General features: G+C 40.8%; 1 protein-coding gene across 1 annotated transcript in view; it reads right to left on the bottom strand.

The window, feature by feature from the left end:
* LOC104622998 (slit homolog 3 protein-like) overlaps positions 1-20,829 on the bottom strand; it is a gene marked incomplete at both ends in the record, with an annotated part of 148,817 nt that overhangs the window by 101,069 nt on the left and 26,919 nt on the right. The window contains one exon of the mRNA XM_010289936.1: positions 450-521. Within this exon, the coding sequence (XP_010288238.1) occupies positions 450-521 (72 nt within the window). The remainder of the gene's footprint in view (positions 1-449; positions 522-20,829) is intronic.

Here is a 20,829-nt window from a genome sequence, read left to right as displayed (position 1 = left end):
TGAACGTGCTGTCAGGGCCCGGATGGCACCAGCCGCCTTCACAACCCTGCCCGGCCTCACCAGGGGCTCCCCGGGCCCAGGACTCCACCATGGCCCAGCCTGGGGCTCTCAGCGACGCCATAGCAGTGTGGGCCTCCGGCCCTGCCCCAGCCCACCCTGACTGGCCACGGGCCTCGTCTGAGCTGGTCCCTGCCCATGGGCTGACGGCCCGGCTGGGCCTCAGTTGTCCCCCTCCCCACAGAGGTGCCTGCGGACAGGCCCAGCGCAAGGCCGGGCACGGCCCTCACAGGGTCAGGCCTGTTCAGTGACCGTCCTCCTCAAGAGAGGAGGGGGGATTATTCACATCAGGAAGAAACTGCAATAAAATGATCACAAGACAAGAGATATCCAAAGAGTTGGCTTACACCGTTGTTGTTATTATAATTATTATATTTGAAGATATTACTCACAGAGTCCTGATCTTTGGCATGTGATTGAAACTGGTAACAGGAATCCGGGTGATGTTGTTATTGTTGAGAGTACTGTTAGGAGAAAAAGAAAAGAGAGAGAAAAGAGAATAATAGATTGATCGATTGTTTACATTTCTTCACCAACACACTATTTACAGAAACAAGCTGCTAAAACTCTCGGTAATAAATCTGCCAGGCTGCGAGCCGTAAGACATGCTGACCGATACCTCAGACAGTCTGTGACGTATCATGAAAGATATCGTTAGGGCAAAGCAACCAACAGCTGCTAAGAATGGATGAAAGTTACTATTTACCATGTCAGAGTACCAAGGAGTACAGGAGGGGAGTTTTTACCGACTACTGGAACAGATCCAGACTTTTTGGTTAAGCTGCCGCTTGGCTTGAAAACCTGGTGCAACTTGACTGGAGGAACATCAAACTCGCACAGCGCAATAGGAAAGCCTTGCACTTAAAGCGCTCACTTCTCACACAGAAAGAGAGCTGTTGACTCTCGCAGGCTTGTTAACACAGCCAGCTGACACGGACAGACAGCTCAAATTGCCCTTTTGAAAACACACGGACCGGTGAGTACCCTTTCTTTGGTTTCCTTATGAAAAAATGTATGGGTAGTGGAAGGGCCGTAATAAAGCATGCCATGACCCAGGCATGTAAGGATTTCTGCTGCTCTACCAAAGCAGAGCTTAAAGAGAAAAAGATCTCAGCTGCTGGTAGGGACCCCTTTAGCGCTTCTCATGATAAATGAACTGACTCAATTACAATCAGCTGAGCGTGCTGCTCCCATTTACGTAGCTCCTAATTATATCAATGACACTCCAGCAAACTGGAAGCTACAAAGTTTGTCAAGACAGCACAGGAAATGGAAAGCACTTCAACAGGACATAACTGCCATGCTCCACATGCACCAAATGTGCAAGTACTGCAGCCCGGTTTGTCATGAGAATTGGTAGGGCTGGTGACGACTCCAGGTCCCAGCGTGGCCGGTCCTGCTGCTGGCCGCAGCTGCCCATATGAAAGGTGTACAGCACCAGGGCACAGAGCAACCTCTGCTTTATACACGGGCACAGCACTCCATAGGATCGCTTTGGGAGAAGAGAAAGCTTTTGTGAGTTTGTGTACGTGTTGAAGAAAATACCTGCTGAAGCAACCTAAAGGCATCATTACCCTTCCCTGAACTATTTAGTTGTTCCAGTGTTACGTATTTACACAGGACATTAAATGAAAAGCTCTTGAAGAGTTTAACAGAAGTTAACTAGCCCCCTTGGTCATCTGCCAATTTAAAAACATTTTTACAATTCTGCCTAGAAATCTCTTGGCAAAACCATCATCTACAACATCAGCAGATGAAAGCTAAATTAGATTATACCCCATTAAGACTGTTTTTCTGGTGCACAGGAAGACACACACACAGGCATACCGGCAAAGCCAGCAGGTTGCAGGGTAACACAGCTATGCGCAGGCACGCTCAGGAGGGGTGTGTGAGCAGGCTCTGACGCCGGCAGCAGCGTGTTTTTGTTGCTGCTGCACTGCATCCCAGCAGGACCAAACACGACTGCTTTGTTATTAGGATCGTAGCTGGTATTTCAGCATAGTGCCGCACCAGATGGATGCACTATCGATCTGGAGCCAGCTTGGGGGCTGACATACCCTGACAGCAAACAGAGCAAAATTACCTTTCCTTTCCAAATCTGTGAGAAGAGTTATGTCAGTAAAAGCAAAGTTTTGGAAATCTGGAATCTGCATGCGAGATCTGTTGCCAGAGATCTGTGTCAGTCAAGTGACACGTTCACACACCTGGCTGATAAGAGCTGTAGGCCTTAGTGCATCATGGCTTATGGTATAATATACAGTATTCATTCCAGATCTTCTGGAAAACTTGATGCTGCCAAAAATTAGACAAGAAACACGTAGCTAAGTATTGGGATCAATGGGTATACAAAATTAGGGGTTTGTGTATTCACTTTCTCAACATACAAAGACGTGTAAAGTCAGCTCACAAAAATGGAATCACACACATAGCTGATGTCCGAATAGGTCACACATGGCACTACAGGAGTCAATGGAAGCCACAGAAATTAAAGGGAGACATTCTGTTGGTTTCAGAAGGTCACGGACAGGATTCAGGCAGAACAGGACGTGGCAGCGAGGCTCCTTCTGCACTAACTGAGGGTAGAGAACACATCTCTGTCTCCCAGTGTAATTCTTCATCTCGATGCAGAAAGGTCAGCCTTTACTGCCTGATTTGATGAGTCAAAATATTTTTAAGTTTCTTAAAATATTTCTGTTTAACAGAGAAAGCGTTATTCCCATCACACAGTTTTCTACTTACAAAATATCAGATGAGAATGGCTCAGGTTTTGCTGCGAATAAGCAAAGATTTCCCATAATCCATCAACAAATATATAACCCTCCTTCTATGAATCCTAAAGTCAGTGCTGAATTAATACACTGCTTAAACACAAATTTCAGGGATAACTCTAGCAGATAGCTATTGCGCAGATGACTTAGCAGCATACTATTTCATTGATATTTAAATGTTAACCATAATGAAGGCAATAAAACATCTATGATAACAGCAATTATTTCAGAACAAAGAAGGCCAAACACTGCAAAGGGCACTAATTGACAGTGAACTGTCTGCATTACAGGCCCAGTTGCAGCTGCAGGAATTTAACTCTGCTGCTCTGGTTGTGCAGACTCTGAAGCACACAGCTTCCACGCAGTAGGAACTCTCTGGCTTCTGAATGGGGATGTCTTCAGGTGGAGGCGTGCTCTAGAGGCATTCCGCAAAGCTTTCCGTCATGCACATGAAGCCTTCCTAGCAATGATTTTTAAGACTATGTGTCCTGACAGGGATAAGTACACAACACAGTGGCATTTTTAGTACATAAAGGGGGAAAAGTAAATTCTACTGCAGTCGGCTGCTAGCTGTTTCAAAACCCCAGTCTCATTTTGACCCAACTAAGATTCAAATCCATAGAAACAGACGCACAAACACCAGGAGGCTGTAAGGAACGGAAAACTTCCAGTATCTTCTGACTCCTCCAACACCATATAGGGAAACTCGTATTCTGCTGGGTTCTCCCCAGCCTTATACCTCCCACCTCTTCCAGAACCCAATATACCCTTGTCCCTTGAAAAAGCACTGTCCTCTCATTTAGAAGTCCTCTCTCTGTAAACTATTCACATCCAAAATGCTGAATCAGGAAACTGAGGTTATAGACTATATTATTTATGCCAGCAAGCTTCCCACCTTGGGCCGCGATCCTTGTCAGATGTTGCAAGCTAAGCAGCAGAAGCAGACTGCTGCAGTCCTAAGGATCCTCCAAGGACTACTTGGAAGACACATAACGTGGGATCAGCAATCTTCGAGGTGGTACATCCTCCAGCGGTATGAACTGTCATAGTCCCATTGACTTCAATTTACAACCCCAGAGGAACTGCTCTACTCACTCACTCCTCTGCTAGTTGCCCAAACTGGTTAGACACGCATGGGAGCTGCTGTCTTCTTTCTGAAGAATAAAGCTGATTTATAGTCCCTACTAATCAGAGTTTTTATAAAGGAAAGAATGCTCACTCTGCAATCCTGTCACTGTTTGAAAACAATTACTTATCTCCTTCCTCAAACTTTTCGTGCAATTTTAACTACCTACAGTTGCGTTTCTGTTCTCTTCTGACTTGCTCCAAAGTCATGTACACCACTGCAGGTCCCTGACAAAGAGTTGTTAATTCCAGACTCAATGTAATTACATTAAAACCATTAACCTGTAGAAATGACTGTCATGTGTGTGTTTTTTTAAATAATATTTACACATTATTCTTGACTCCTTTCTTCACCCTCTTGAATAGGAATACAGGTGTTCAGGACTGATGAGAGTCAAAAAACTATTATACTCCTAATGCTAAAGGAAATCACACAACTTTTATGGAAGCTAATTTGGAAAAAAAAAAAGGAACTTTTATGGAAGCTAATTTGGAAAAAAAAAGAAAGTATTTAAATTTTGAACCCCACTAATAATTCGAGTATTTTATTTTAAAAATTCAGGAACTCTGAGCATCCTTTCACATTCCTTGGGCTAATGCAGAGAGCAGAAATCCCAGGCTGTCAGATCAATAGTCAAACACTCTCAATTCTGTAAATTACAGAGTACACAGAGATCTTGTTTCTCTAACTTGCAATTCAATTCATGATATAATTAAGCGCACATAATGAATATCAGAATGCCTGGTGACTTATTAGTCTGAAATAATACTATTTTCATAACAATGCATCTACCCGCTCTGTTCCAGTTAAGTACTAGACATGAACCCAAAGGATCTTCTGGCAATGATGTCAGAAAAAGTTATATAACATAACAGAATTATCTGAACTATTAACTGTTTAACTTCTTCAGTCTGTACTTCAATAGGTACATTGTAAAATAGTAAATCTCTTAATGTTTTCCAGTCACATTTCCAGTGGGAAAATACATAGAAAAGTTGGGTTTTTTGTTAAACACTAACACTGATGACAATACTACCTGCTCCATCCCAGCTTAAAAACAGTTATGGTATCTTACTTTACCACTGGCAAAAGGAAAAACCACCACGCAAATGTCCGTTTCTCTCTCTAAGTAAAAGGCATTTTCATAATGTACACAGATTACTAGCTGTGCATCAGTACAATACCCATAGTGATGCTTCTTGTTTACAATCTGAATGGATTAAAACTAAAGGGGAAGGGGAGAACACGTCGGATGCTGAAGACGTTCTTTGTTTTTTGACAGTAATGGAGACTGATTTTCTTTCACATTCCGTTTCTGCAGATGATTAGCACAAACAACTAATCAAATTGAGAAATTATATGGTAGATTAAATTTTTGATTAACACTTTTCCCCAAGCCTTAATAAGTATCTACCATAGTTACCAGAAGTCTGCTGTGCTGGCCATTCACGTTTTTGATACGTGCCAGGCTTGCTTATGTGTCACATGTGGCTGATCACGGGACATTGCAGCATTTGCAAAATTCTCAGTTAGAAATACTCAGACCCATTTACTGATAGGTAAACGAAGAAAGAGATCTGAAAAGGCACCAGCTCATTTATTGTATTTCTGGTTTTGAACGCCTTTTACGTTTGGGTACTAGAGATTCTTCACAGGCTTCTAACACACATGATCTGATAGCAGGAATCCTGCAAACAACAGTCCTCATCCGGCAGCACACACTTCTATGCGTCTATGGGCTTCAATCTAAGTTAAACAACAATGTTCCTTTCCTTTTCCTGCTCAAAACTCTCTCAACACACTGGAAGGAACAAGGTGCTGAGTGACCTCACTGTGATAAACCTATGTTTTGAAAGTGAGACTTTGAAACGGAGCAGAAAAGCAAACAGGCAAGGCTGGTGGGGAACAGCCATATCGGGCACCACAGCGCTGGTAGCACTAACAAGTCGAACATTTCCTTCTGTCTCCTTCAATTACACCACTGCTTTATCACAGCGTGCTCCTTGGCTGCGTATGTAATCCGTGTGTTGTGTGGCCATAACACCATGTAATTGGGCCTAATGCAAGATTATTATCTATGTGGATGCAATGGATAGCCACAAATGGTGCATCTGCAGCCTTGTAACATTCCCAAGAGTGAATTACTGCCATACTCCCTGATTACTGCTTCTCCCACAACTGCCATGGTTTCCAGGTGCAACTATACATCCAGTAAATGAGACTGGAAAATTTATTAAGACTTGACCAAGGCACCTCCAAGCATAATTATGCCTCTTGTATAAATAGTTGTCTTGATGATGTTATTTCTGTTCAGAAGCAGGCGAACTCTTGCAAAAAAACAATTGAGTAGCTCACTCCAAGTTGCCAGTGGAGCTCAGAAGGGAACACAACAGTCCAGCCCTGGCAGTGACAGAAAGACAACGTCTCCAAAACCCCAAAGCTTTGGGGGAGCGTGGAGTGTTGGTAAATAAAAATACGTGAAGGAATCTTTTCACAGTGTACACGTGGACCGAAACTGTTGAGTCCGTGCAAGATAAGACATCTCCATCAGTATTTATACACATAAAGAGGAGGATCTTGAGATCTGTCTGAAATACTAGAGATGAAACATCAATTTGGGTGACTCCATTAGCAGCAAAATCTAACACTAACAGTGACAAAACCTTAGAACTCTACGTTAGCAAATTCATATCACTTACTTTTAAACCTCTCTTCAACTACATAAAAAGCCATTGCAAAGGGAAAATAAATTCTCTGTTCCTTGTATTCAGCAAGTGTTAGGCAAAGCAGTAACAGGTTTAAATTTCAGAAAGGGGAATCTTGGTTACATATAGGGGAAATGTTTCTTACAATCAGAACAGGGAAAATACAGAAAAGAGCTGTCACAGAGTGTGCAGCCATCAGCAGTGGAAGCCTGTAGTAAAAGTCTAAGTGAATCCCCGGCAGGAATGGCATGGGACTCGCTGGTCCTGCCCTAGGGACAACAGACGACAACTTCAGACCCTTTCCAGCCCTTATGTACCACCTAATATAACTACCAGCAGGGGCTTTTTACCAATTCCAAAAAGTTAATCTAAACCTATTTTTAGCAATAAAACCAAGACTTGAATTTTATACACTGCCATAATTAATGTTTGTAATTATCTTTGAGATTGTAGGGTAAAAGGAGCTATATTTTCCATAGCTGTAAAGAGCTATTTTTCACACAGGCCAGAAAGAATTTGCATGAAATTAAATATTTACTGCTTCGCATGGCCTCTGATGAAAAAGCAAAATGGCCTTGGCACTCTAACCTTCAGCAATGAGCACAGTCCTCGCCCTCGCCTTTCAAGGCATCCAAGATTTGCTCATTAGGCAAGGTCCAAAACTCAACTGGATCTCCTCAGAGTTTTGGTGAGTCTTGCCTCTTGCACCCAACCCTTTGATCTCCCCGCGGACTGTTTAAGTTAAAGCACACAACTACCGTGTGGGCATATAATGAAAGCAACTGATGCTGCACTGATTAATCCATTACTCTCAACTGTTAGAAAACATAATGATCTCACAAGGGGCCTTATTCACTAACATACAACAGTAGAGCTCTGATCTGACACCTCAAATTAGCAGCAAAAGCAGTAACAGCTGGGGTTTTGTCTCAATATTTGTACCCAACTCTAAAATGAGTTGGCCCTATACAAGCGCTATTTTTAAACACAATGTTAGCCCAGGCAAATAATCTTCTAAATAGTCTCCAGGTGACACATAAACCTCACTGAAATAAATAAAAATAACTAGTTGCCAATTTGTGGTTTCTGTTCTAGTATTAGTCTTTGGCCGATGTGTTCACAAATGTTCTCATCATGGCAACATAAGAAGCTCTAGCATTGTTAACTTGCGAAGCTGACATCAGAAATATGACTAGTCTCAATGACACAGAGGAAAGAAAATGTTCTTTTTAGAAATGTATGAAAAAATAAAATAAATAGGCTTAGCATGGCATTATGCACAAAACTGCCAGCAGTGTTTACTGCTACAATTGCCTGATTCTTCCCATTCTGTGGCTGATTTTAATTTGCATATAACTGTCAGATTTTAACTATTTAAGCTTATTATAAAGGCCAGATGTTTATGGCAGATTTTTTTTTTTCCCTCCTTGAAGGAGTGAGATTACTTTCAAAACCATCAGGCTTTGGGGAAACTGGGTTATTGTAATAACAAATTCTTTTTTTAAAATGCCTGTTTTGTCATGCAGCAAGAACCGGGGCAATTTGCCTATAGCCATAATTTTAGGGCATATTAACTTAAGTCCTGTAATTGCTGCATTAATTCTCCCTAGACACTGGCTGTGCCTTGGCTGGAGTCTCTGGGACCAGCGAGGTCAGGAGTTGAGGTTAAGAGCAGAGGAGAGGGAAAGACAGGACCCGCAGCTATGAGAGCGCTTGGGGAAGCTATCTGGGTAAAGAGACTGGGTCTAGGAATCAGCGCAAGCGGGTAAAAGAGGCCAGGAAAAAAAAAATCACATGGGCCTGTACAATCAAAGATTGTGTTGCTATATGTATACAAGTGGGAGCAAAATTAAGGATTCTGGTGACTTATGTCTGGTGACTGATGAGGAAGTCTCGCTAGTGTTATCTTTAGCCCTGCATTTATGTTGTATGTGCACATACACATCATTATACCTGAACTTACTTACTTATACTGACAGGCGAATAAATAAGATATGCTAAAACAAGATAAAGTAGAAAATAGAATAATAGAAAAGAATAAAGTAAGATGAGGTAAGCCAAAGTAAGGTAAAATAAAATATAATAAAAGTTATACAGAGACGGAGGGTACACAGTTCATTTAGGTTGTGGAGTTTGTTAGATATTAAGCCAAGAATGTCATTCACATGTCATCCAGCCTGAATGGAAATTTTAGTTATAAAAGCATTGGTGCAAAGACAAAAGAACGCAGGCTGAAATTATTCTGCTACTGCTTTATTTTTAAACTAAGGATTCTCCAATATTGGAGTTATTTTTCTAAACTCAAAAATATCACAAGAAACACTGCCTTTACTTTTTTTTTTGAATCAAGAAATTTTCTCAAGTCCTTGCCCAAAGGCTGCACATTTTTGAGTACTCTGTATTGGGAATGACTGCTGTGGCTCTAACTCCCAATTACATCCATAACTTCCTATAAGTATTTGGACTCAGAGAAAAAAAAAAGTATTTCTGCAAACACTAAATAAATGTTTTACGTCATCAGGGTGGTTTTGATGTTTCTCTGTGGTACCCAATTTCCAGGGCTGACATTATTGCCTAGAACCACTGGGAACAAGTCCAATTATCATAATACCCAGACCAATGTCCACTGGTCAGTACAAATCCTGTTACTGATTTCAGCAGGGAGTGAATTTAGTCCTTGCAATCTATTTATTTAGGCACAGATTTTCAAAGGAGCCACAGCAATTGAAAATATAATTGTATTCAATTTCAACTCACCTAAATTTTGTTTTGTAGATTCATTTGAAAATATCTTGTTCAATGAATTAACGTAATTAAATTAACAATAGAGTTATATTATTTTATTATCAATTAATTGTTAAGTAGATAAGTTTTTATACCACCCCCCACCCCCAGTTATACAGAGGTGTCTCTTATTAAGTATGGCTCTTGGTATTACCCAACTGCATGCATGTCAGGTGCTGTAGTATATGGATTCCGTGCTACTCCTGCCAAAATCAATGGAAACTGGATTGGGTTCTCAATGCATACAGAGGTCTGAAAGCCTATCAGAGTGTATTTATGGAAAGGATGAAAAAGAATCAGCAAGACAGAGTCAGATCATACAAACCTTAACTTTGATGCATCAGTACTTCAGCAAAATAAAATGGTTTCTCACGTTCCTGCCTGAACAGTTCTTTCTGTTTAGTCCTTTCTGAAGCGAAAGCAGTCTTAGAAACGTAATCCAATTCAAAGTAACACAGTCCAACTCTTTAGTTTGAAAGGAGCAAGCAACTTTTGCCATTTGTTCAGGCTGAAGGCATTTAATGATGGAGATTTCCAAGGTAAAAGGTTGCAGCAGTGTCAGCTGAGTGCCGAGGCTTGCTCGCAGGACTCCACCAAAAGAAATTCTAAAGAAACTGATTAAACTCACATCAGAAAGGAACAGCATCATTCTTGAAAACCGTGTTTTAATTTGTCCCTTCGTGAGCACACTGCCACCCTCATGCTATAACCTTACGGTAAAAGCCTCTATTTTGACAGACTTCCCTACCATAATGAACACATCCTTTTCATACTTGTTGGTGTAACACACCCAGGAACAGAAAAGCCATTGCAAGCGGCAGATAGAAATTAGTTGTCTTTTCAGAGCTAGAGAAAGTGACAAAAAATTGACTTCTGCTTCCATTGTAAGGGGCTATGTGACAATATTGAATCTCTTTGGGACGGTCATTGTGCCAGCCTGTTGCCACTTCATCAGCTGCCGCAATGCGGCACTGCGGGTCCCTGCAAGTCCCCCGCTGGCCGCTAGGACCACAGGAGGGGCGAGCTGGCACGCCCCACGCGTGCAGCAGACAGCTGCTTGAGGCGTATCACTGTAACGATGAACAGGAATGGCACCGGCAGCAGTTTAGCCTGAGCGTCTGGGTGTCAGGGCACAAGGGTTTACAAAAGCCTCTCGGGAGGCAGGCGACTGGCACGCGGGGAGAGTGGGCTGCCAGAACCCCTGGTTTCCATCTCCCTCGGACGGCAGACCTACCAGGCCCTGCAGGCAAAATTATGCCCCTTATTCCTCTTGCCAGAGCAGCCCCCCTGATTTCAGTCTCAGCTGCCCCTCGGCTCCCAAGGCCACTGGCATGGCCCCTGGCATTCCCACCGGAGAGGGCAGCGGGAGGAGATCTTTCATAGCTCCGGCAACATGACAACGGATGCGGAGTGGCATGGAACCGCAAAGGCAGTTCTCAGCTTTTGACAGCAGAGGAAGGAAAAGCAGCAAATCTTTTAAAGAGGGAACTTCACCTCTTCTGCCAAAATTGCCACCCCAAAATGCAAGAGACACAGTCCATATTTGTGGAATAATTTTATATTCTAACAGTATGTGATGCCCCTGCCTGCAACGCATACATGCTGGAAATTAAGGCTAGTATGCAGACTAATATAAATCCACATGAGTGAAATAGGGAATGTGTGACATACACATTCTGTGAATTTAGATTTGCATGTATGAACAGTTGTCAAGGAAAAGTTACGTTTATAGAGAAAAGAAATGTTTTGAAAGAACAAAGACAACACGCGGTTCCTAGACAAGGGCAATTACATGTTTCTTGGTGAAGCTGGAAAGGGATCTGCTTTCCATCAGGAATTAAACACTGAGTTTTTCTTTTAATAATACATTAGGCAGCGCTTGCGTGCATCACACAAGAAAAAGGTCAATATGTTCAAGAACGCCTATTTTTCCAATTTTTAAGCTTCTCGCAAACACCACCTGCCCATGAGAAGCAGCAATACCTGCTTATATTCATGCATGCGTATGCAATACAGCTAAGAAACCATAATAATTTGAATAGCAAATACTCACAGTGTTTCATTTGCGTTCAGTCCACAGAGTGAAAAATGCAAAATAAAATGCACACAGAAAAAAATTCGAAGCATTCATGATCTGTTCAGGAACATTCTACAAGCACAAGTAGCAGCTAAATAAAAGGAGTCAACTGTTCTCCATGCATGGCTGTTTCCCTGTAATATCTGCATGCGTACAAAATAAAACGTAACTGCCATTGTGGATGGTCTGTCCTAACTGTTTCAGCCTAAGTATTGGCTGAAGTGCCTCACCTGATTTCTAATGTCCTAGCTGTGGATGGGAAGACGGGGTGTCTCGCAGATAAAATGGACCCAACCCTTTTAAGACATCACTGAAATTGCCCAAGGAGCCAGTAGAAAGCTTGGGTGCTCGCGGGGTGGACTATCCCCCTCCCCAGAGCCCGCCCAGCCCGCAACCTCCTTTTGCACCAACAGGGGCTTCTCGGCGGCCTTCAAGCGTCGTCGCAGCGATGCTGCATTGCGGCAATTTATCGATCACAGTAGCCAAGTCCAAAGCTGAAAGCCATGAACAGGATCTGCTTTCCCACCCTCCCTTCTCCCCAAAAAGCACTTTTGGTGATAGACACAATCTAAGATTCTAATGACAAAAGATGCAAAAGCAAATGTAAATTACCAATCTGGTGAACAAAGACCTTGTTCAGTATACGCTCCTGCATCCCTTCATCACAGCCATCAACTAGTGTTCCACAATGTCCTGTTCTATTTTACCCTCAAATAAATCCCAATCTCAGCCGCAGCCCGGCACTTGCAAACCACAGATATCTCATGCCACCTAGCACTGTGAAGACAAGAGGGATGTGTGCAATTTTTAAAAATAAAAGGCAGTACCATTCGTTGTTTCCTTCCATGGCTTTATGTAGCCACCTCACTTGATGCTCTTTCAACTGACCAAGCTATTTTCTGAGGTATCTCTAAAATACTCAAGAGCAACATGGTATGCCACAACAAAAGATCTTGTATGACTTTACAGCATTTTAAGATTTGTTTTGAAGGATCTGCGGCTGTCCTAAATGTGGCCATCTATCACTCATACATACTAAAACAATGCATTTGGATTATTCACCCCAAAACAGAAACTTAACAAATGCAGTTCTACTTCAAAAGTATCAAACCAGTTATCATAAATGAAGCAATTTCGTGTTATCTAAATTAACATAGAAATTGTGATTATTTGGCTTCAAATTACTTTAAAATTGTTTCATACTTCCATCCTTAATGCAGCTCTCATTTTTTTTTCTTAAAACACGAAAGTGGATATGCTACATAAAGAAAGTCTAATTTACACTACTAATCAGATGCGTTTCTTTTTAAAATTTTAAAAACTATTTTTCCTGATTTAACCATAACATACATGCTCTTTTCATCATATATGCTTACACAGATATATATTTGCATTATATGCATAACATTGTGAATAGCAGGGAAAAAAGAGACTATTTGATTTTTAGATCAGAAGGAGCTTCTACCCATGCATTTTTATCCAGGTGCAGATATATCTACTTCACTTGCAAGCTAGCTATCTGCATACTACTGTTTTGATTTCTAGTTTACTATAGATACAATATCATCGTCCCAGCTAAAAATATTGGATAATGCTAATAACAAGTAATGCATAGTCCCCCGATCCTAGCAGCTACAGTCTAAGGTTAAATATCTGACACGATGCTTGAAGTAGTAGACCAACAATCCTGGTATGCAGAGCTCCTATCGTAATTTTACTCCCTCTTTGCAGAGAAACCAGGCTTTTGAGTCCTCTCTTTATAAAGACTGGCTACAGCGCATAGCCTTTGTCTGTGGTGGTCTTACCAGCACAGCAGGGAGACACAAAAGCAACCTCTGAAAAAGACAAACCATTTATACCCCTATAGGTCATAAATGATACCTTTAATTGCTCACAGAATAAAAGAAGGTAACCATTATGTGTGTTGAAACATTTTTTTAAATCATCATTTTTTTGCTGTTGTGGTGATTGACCCCAGAGCAAGCAGGAGGTCCCACATCCACCCGCAGTTTTGGACCTCAAACGGTGTCACAGAAGGGCTAAGTATGTCCCAGTATATTTGATATAGGTATCACGGAAACCTGTGCCACACAGGCACACAGTCTCCTCCCCCAGCCTAAGAGGTCTTATTAATGCCAATAGGATTACACCCAGCTACCGTAGTATCGTCATCCAGCTCCTTTGGGGAGTCATAAACAATGAGTAGCAAATTACGCCATAAAATGACTACTCATCTACCTTGAACTTGTTACTTTCCCTCAGAACTCTGTCATCCCCTCAGCTTTATCTGCAAGGAGTTTTAGTCATAGTCTTCAGTTCAGCTTTTGGTTAAGGTGTTGAGCCACACATCTGCATTAAATATACAGTTGAGTGTCCTCTGGATTAAGTCATTCACATTCATTTGACTTTCAACAGTCAAAATGCTTGTTCTACATCTTTTATATTACTGACGAAGAAACTGTATTAGTCAAAGGGGAGGGAGGGCAGGTCACAAGATGAGCAGAGCATGCAAATGAAACAATTAATATCATGGGAGAGAGGTTTGCCAGAAATCTCTGTGTCTCCTGGAGTTTTGACTTTGGAGTCTCTCGGAGCAGGGACTGCAGCACCAATAAAGGGCTTACACTACACAAGCCCTAAAACCAGGCTTCCTCCAAAAACATATTGGTCAGTGATTCATGAAACTAATAATTCTAACCTGGCACTGCTCTTATCTTGATAAGTTCTGCAGCCTGCATGGCTCCAGGCTATTCTTAAAGGGAAAAAAACCCTCCAACCTAATGGGAGCAGGAAAGGAGAATGAGCACAGCATTCAACTACTACATATGCTCCAGGAGGGGAAAAATCCATCTTTTCTAAATATGTAATATAATTAGGCATCTGCACTGAGGACTGATAGAAATGTTCATCAATTTGCTGGGACATGCCTGGAATACTGCAGGATTAGCAAAATCATTGATCAATGAATTTATGCAAATATATTCTCCCCATAAAGAGAGTTACATTACGTCTGTAACAGGCATCAGTGGTTTTCAGAGGCCCTCTCTTGCCCGCTCTTACTTTATCTCAGCTGGTCTTTGATATAAAGCCTGTCACCACGGTGCCATCTGGATAGTGTTCCTTTCACTCTGCTGTACTTCCAACCTCACATTTTGTAATATGCTATAGAAGAGAGACTATCTCAGATTTCATTTCCATATCTTGACCAATGACACCAGATCTCCCACCGACATGTGTCAGCAAATAAAAATACTTCTTATCGAGCAATCACACAAACACCCCATCTTTCCTCCATCAATTCTTTATGTTGACTGTGCATCTCAATTCACTAGGGTCCATTGGGGGTGCAGTAGATTGCTAAAATTTCTCTAGAAAAAGGCATTTCTGTAGTTAATCTTATCTCCAACTGATTTATCTAACAGAAACCTTGTAAGAGCAGCAGCCAGGTTCTTCAGCAGCATTTCTCCTTCCCTTAAAGACCTACAGTGATACAGGAGGCAGGAAGAATGGGAAGGGTATAAACTACAGGACAGTCTAATAAGTAACGGAGTAAAGAAGAATGGAAATTATAATTTGTCTGCTGATATCTCTATACACTGGGTGCACCATTTCTCAATTGCCAAAACGACTTTTGTTCTTCCTCTAGCATAACTTGATTCCCTGTGATACAAGCTCCACACGGAAAACTGGGGTTACTTTCAGAAAAGCTAAACTCTCTGTTTTTCACCTAACTGGTAGATACTTCAACTATTTATATACTGCCAATAGTTACTCCCTTCAGTTTTGTTTTTATGACATGGATTATGTACATGCTGACTGATGAAATAAAGATTTTAAATTTGTTTTATTCGTTTACATGCATTTGGGCTAACATATACCCTTGGGTAAAAAATAAAAAAACCTCCCACCACAAAATCTAATATTTTTAATTTTACTGTACTCAAGTATGAGTAAGTAAAACAGCTATGCACAACATTTTAAATAGAAATCTCATTTTCTTTATTGTATTTAGGTATTTTGATATCAGTTATAGGAACACAATTTACTGGGTTCGAATTTGATCCTGATTGCCTCAACCGATCATAATTTCCAGCAAAACATGGGAAAATCACATTTGTGTGTCATTTTCAGGCTTTCATTAAGCAACGACATCTCATATATTTAGAATTACGTCATGACTTTCGCTCCCTGCCTCTCCAGGTTGGGAAAGCAAATAAAAATCTTCTATCTAGTTAAGACATGCCCAGAATAGCATTTTGCAAATAAGTAAAACTGACTATATAGCTGAGTGTTCAGCATGCAGAAGGCAACCACAGTAACAATTAAATCCTGGCTGTAGCATAAAATAACGATGCATATTCAGAAAAGTTCTTAAAAGTTTGCTAGGACAAAAGGGAGCGTGTATTCTAAGCACACTCATTCATGACATCTCTATCAGAAATTGCATAGATTATTAAATTTCTTCATGAAACACAGTCCTTGTAAAAGCACCGGTATCAGATTGAAAAAAGAAAGCATGAATAATCCTATTCCACTTGTAAAATGCTTGCAATGACTGGAAGTGTCAGACAGCATACGGAAGAACCGGGGGATGCAAACCGCAACTGGTCTGACAGATCGTGCTCTGTCCCGCAGAACACGACTCGGTGCCGAATGCGAGTTCGAAAGGAACCAGCGCGCGGCAATCGTAGCTGTGTGCTTCTGGGATTTATCATGGAGCAGGAAGAAGAGTGAGGCAGAAACGTTTGGGGAGAAAGGGTTCTATTCAAACACTGCTAGAACAATTTTAATTTCTAATAATCCTATTATTTTCAGTTTAGGATTTTGGGGATAGAAGGGTGGTGTGTTTTCATTTATGTTTACATTTTACAATCTGAAAAAAGGGACCTTTTTTTTTTTAATAAAACATTTAGGGCTCATTTGGAATTGAGGTTCCAGCTTAAAATTGCTGTAGGTATTTGGGTGACTGTGCTTGCACTTCTTCACTATTACTTGTAGGTGAGTTACCATGATTTTTCACACTAAAGCGCCCAGAGTTGAATGGCGGATTCCTGCGTGCATATTTTGTTGCTACAGACTCAGTGACAGAGTCAGGGCTCATTCATTTCAAAAAGCAGGTGAAACTCAGGAGAGAGGACTTTCAGGCACAGAGGTATTATATCAAAGACCTACAACAATTAATATGACTAACAGCAAGGAAAACCCCGAATCATTCCATACTAGCTCTATACAGCAAGAGCTCATTTGTCTTCTCTAATAGAATACTAGCCACGGTCCTCCTAGGATTAGCTCTTGGCATGGTAAAATCTTTTGGGCTTGGGAAATTTTTTTACAGAAAATCTGCAACGAACAAAATATGTTCAAGCTCCAGTCCCTCTGGCTATCATTATAAAGTAGGAGGAAAAACAGCTTTTACAATATAAAACAAGGAAAACACTCCACCTAAGTAGCCAACAGTGACTCATAATTCTTTTTGTCCTGTCCACATGGCACAACTGCCATGCCACCACACAGTTCTCGAGCTACTCCGGTGAGGCAAAACAATAACAAATAAATTAAAAGGGGTTTTTGCTAAACTGAATGCTGTATCTTACTGATATACAAGATCCTAAAAATGCAAGTATTGTTCAGCACTTCCAGTCTAATGACAATAGCATGCTCATTCACTCAGTATTGTTTATCCAGTTTGACTGAGCTTGTTGAACCACCTTGAAATTAATTCCTTTTATTCGTGAAGAGACTAGAAGGTGAAATTGTGAGCTCTGAAAGAGCTTTATCTCCTATGCTTCGTAATTTTGGACATTTGGAAATAAAGCTATGAACTAATTTCTAATCTACAAAGGATATGAACATCGTATTGCCACACACCACAAGGAACACTGGACAATTAATTTGAAGAATTCTTTGGGGTTTTTTGTTTTGTTTTTTGAGTTTTTTTTTTTTTAATAGTCTGCAAAGATGCTTACAGCTACACTAATAAATATTTCTCATAACTAAAAATTAAGCACAGCAGAACATCTACCCCTAATAAAAATGACACTTTAGTTAGTGAAAGTTTCACACCATTTTTTTTCCAACTTTTCTGCGCATTTCTATTCCAACAGGTCATACGTTAGTTAATAACTTTTGCCACCTGTTTACAAATACATGCCCCTTTTACATTTTCTTGCTGTTTCAGTGGTTGCACACACCTTTCTGTGTGTTGGAATGCAAGAACAAACCCACTGAAATATGCTTTATTGTCTCACAAGAAGGGGAAAAGGAAGTATGTCAACAAGAAAAATCCATATTTTTCTCAACAGATTAAAAACAAAACCTTTGTGGGAAGCTGTACAGAAAATCTGATGCAAAAATGAACAAAATTAGCCCCAATGCAAAACTACCAAGAAAGGACGTTTAAGTTAGCATGTCATTTCTGCATGTCATTTCTCAGGCATTATCTTCACCTTGCTGCAGGGGCAAAGACAACCAACGGAAGGCACTTTGTACTTGACACTTTTGCAGCTTTTTAACCCAAAACTCAGGAGTCTCCAGTAGCACTTGGCGCCTGCATTAAGGTCTACAGGCTACATCACGGGATCAGGGACACTTTTTGGGACATCTGAAACACGGAAGCTCATAAACAAAAAAGTGATCAAAAGACAGTGTTTGTATTGGGAGTGGCGGGCAGTGCCTCGGTCCGAGCCAAGCTTCCTCTGGAGTTAGCAACTCATGGCACCACGTCAGGTACTGAAATTAGTCACAAATTTCAGTTGCGTTTTCACCTCTGCCTCTCTGCTATTTGTTGGTACGGGAACTTATCCATAACATCGGAAAAAGAAAAAAAAGTAGCAAATGAAAACTGCTTGACAAGCAGAAATAAGGAACATGGACCGTGGAGTGCTCTTCATTTTGAAGGATAACTGCACAACTTCCTTTTGTTCCTACATCTATCAGATCACCAAGCTCCTTGCGCTCATGTTTTTTTAGGAATTCAAGGTGAATGAAAAGTGCAATCCAGAAAACAAAGTGCTTTTCAAGACAGTCTTCTTAATTTAGTTATTTGAGTAACACTAAGCATTTTGTCTCTGGCTCAAGTTGTCTACAGAATTTAGAATTCTGTAGACAGGCAGATGTGCAGAGAAAAGATGCAGAAATGTAAATGTTTGGTATCAGAAAGGTCACAAGACTGCAGTAAGGTAAACAGGAAATACATTATTTGGTACCCTTGCAAACTGTTCAAACAGATAATTAGATTAATTTTTGCCAGAATCATTAAATATTTTCTACATATTGCATTACAGCTTAAAATATATCTGCATAAAATATATAGTGACTCTGAAGTGATGCACTTCAGTTTCACTTATTAGTATTCTTTGATGGTTCAAATCACTTAATTTTTTTAACATTTATGACTGTTTTACAACTGAAGATATGATATTCTCTGGGGCATTAAGCAAATTTATTTTGATAGCAAGATTTAAAGGCTCAAACTTTGTCTAGGAGAAGAACTTGGGAAAAAAATTCAAATTAGGTTAGAAATACAAAACTCACATTTTGTGACTGCAAGAAAAATACCTTTAGAAATAGATATTATCAATTTATTTTCTCAACTTTTACAATTGACTGATTTTTTCCCGAAGCAGTATGTCTGTGCTGAAAATCAAAAATGCATTAAAGAACCTACTATTAAGTATTTTATACATCCCCCTCTTCTCCCACACACAAATAACTGGCACAGAATTAACCAATTAAAAGCAGAGAGGTAAATACAGTAATTCAACATTTACTACATCCTGGGGAGAAGGAATGCATTCCCAGCAACTTTTGCAGAGCCTGCAGAACTCAGTACATTACTAAAAAGGCTCCATTTATTCTCCAGCCTATTTTAGTGAAAGTTATAGCACAGTCTACTGTCAGTGGAGGACTGATTCACTCGCTGCAGATATGTAAAATCAGTCCATAAAATAAAAAAAAAAAAAAAAAAGTCAATTGTATAGGAATGTTTTTTTTTTTTCTTCTTCTTTTCTTTTCTTCCTTTCTTTCACCACACAGTAGACTTTTCAATCTCACAGACAAGTAAAACTTCATAGTGGTAACACATTACTTTTCCTGAAAGCGCTATTAATATAGAATTCAAACAATACTCTTGATAATATAAGTTCCCAGATAAGAAACTCTGCAGATACCTACTGTTAGCTCAGTACGAGCAACAAATACTATCTGATGAGTATCAATATCCCAGCCTGGGAGACAGAGGGGCCCAAGGTATCTGAGATGACTGGGACAGACACACAAGCACAGCCACCACTCCCAGGTCCCTCGGAAAGCTGAACTTGCTTCTGCTGAAACTGATGGCAAAACTCCTTTGAGCACCAGTACAAGGTGGGTAGAGCCCTTGGGGAAGAATTCCCAACTTTATCATATGCATATTCAAAACCACTGTGGCGCGTGGCACAGCACTGTATGAAGCCTGCTGTATTGCCCGTTCTCAGAAGCAAAGGCCGTGTCTTGAGTCTGCTGAATCTCCAGGTGCCAGGACTGCGTGAGGCAGATGCTTACTTTAACCATCTACCATTTGCTGTTTCATACCACGTAATTTAAGGGCAAGCTTTTCAGCAGCCTGAGCAGGCCGTCACTGCTGTATTTAAGTGTATACCATTTCAGTGCTGGACCAGTAGTAACTCCACTTCAGATGTTGAGGGTTTGAATTTTGGAGGGGTTCACCCCCGGCTCCCTCTCCATTTCAGCTTAGGACTGCGTGCTTTAACAATGATTTACATTTTCAGCTTTGCAGTATTAACTTTCAGGTAACAGGGAAAGCTTTACAGCAGTTCATACAGTCAAAACCTAGTCCAGAAAAGGTCTCTAAGTGAACAAGTAACTATTAGTAATAAGCAAATTATCTGCTCAGAGGCCGAGTTCTGGGTAATACTGGATTTTACATTACAATGACGGTGCTCTAAATCTAATGTGCTTTTTCTCTGTTAGAGTCAGCTTTCGCTGTCAAATCCTTTTTTTCTTCTTTGGTCTGTGCTGCAGCTTTAACAGCTGATGTGTAAAGTTTGTGGTATGTGAAGAGCACAACGTGGTGTTATTTCAGCCCTCAGAGCAGGATCCTCCCCAAAAGCCAATGACTGCACTGAACAAGCCTGCCAAACGCCCGTCTCTCCTCCCTCTTACATACCAAACACCTTTTAAACAGCTTTTTGTCTAGGGCAATTGTCAGTTATCTCATAATATCGTTCCCCACGAACCTGTTACCTATCCGCTACTCGACATTACGCAGCCCTGGCCAGGCTTCTGGCTGCAGAGCATACATCGGACGCACTT

The sequence above is a fragment of the Phaethon lepturus genome, unplaced genomic scaffold, assembly GCF_000687285.1.
Source record: "Phaethon lepturus isolate BGI_N335 unplaced genomic scaffold, ASM68728v1 scaffold7226, whole genome shotgun sequence".
NCBI lineage: Eukaryota > Metazoa > Chordata > Aves > Phaethontiformes > Phaethontidae > Phaethon > Phaethon lepturus.
The sequence above is the reverse complement of the archived record's forward strand: the minus strand, read 5'-3'. Positions and strand labels throughout refer to the sequence as shown.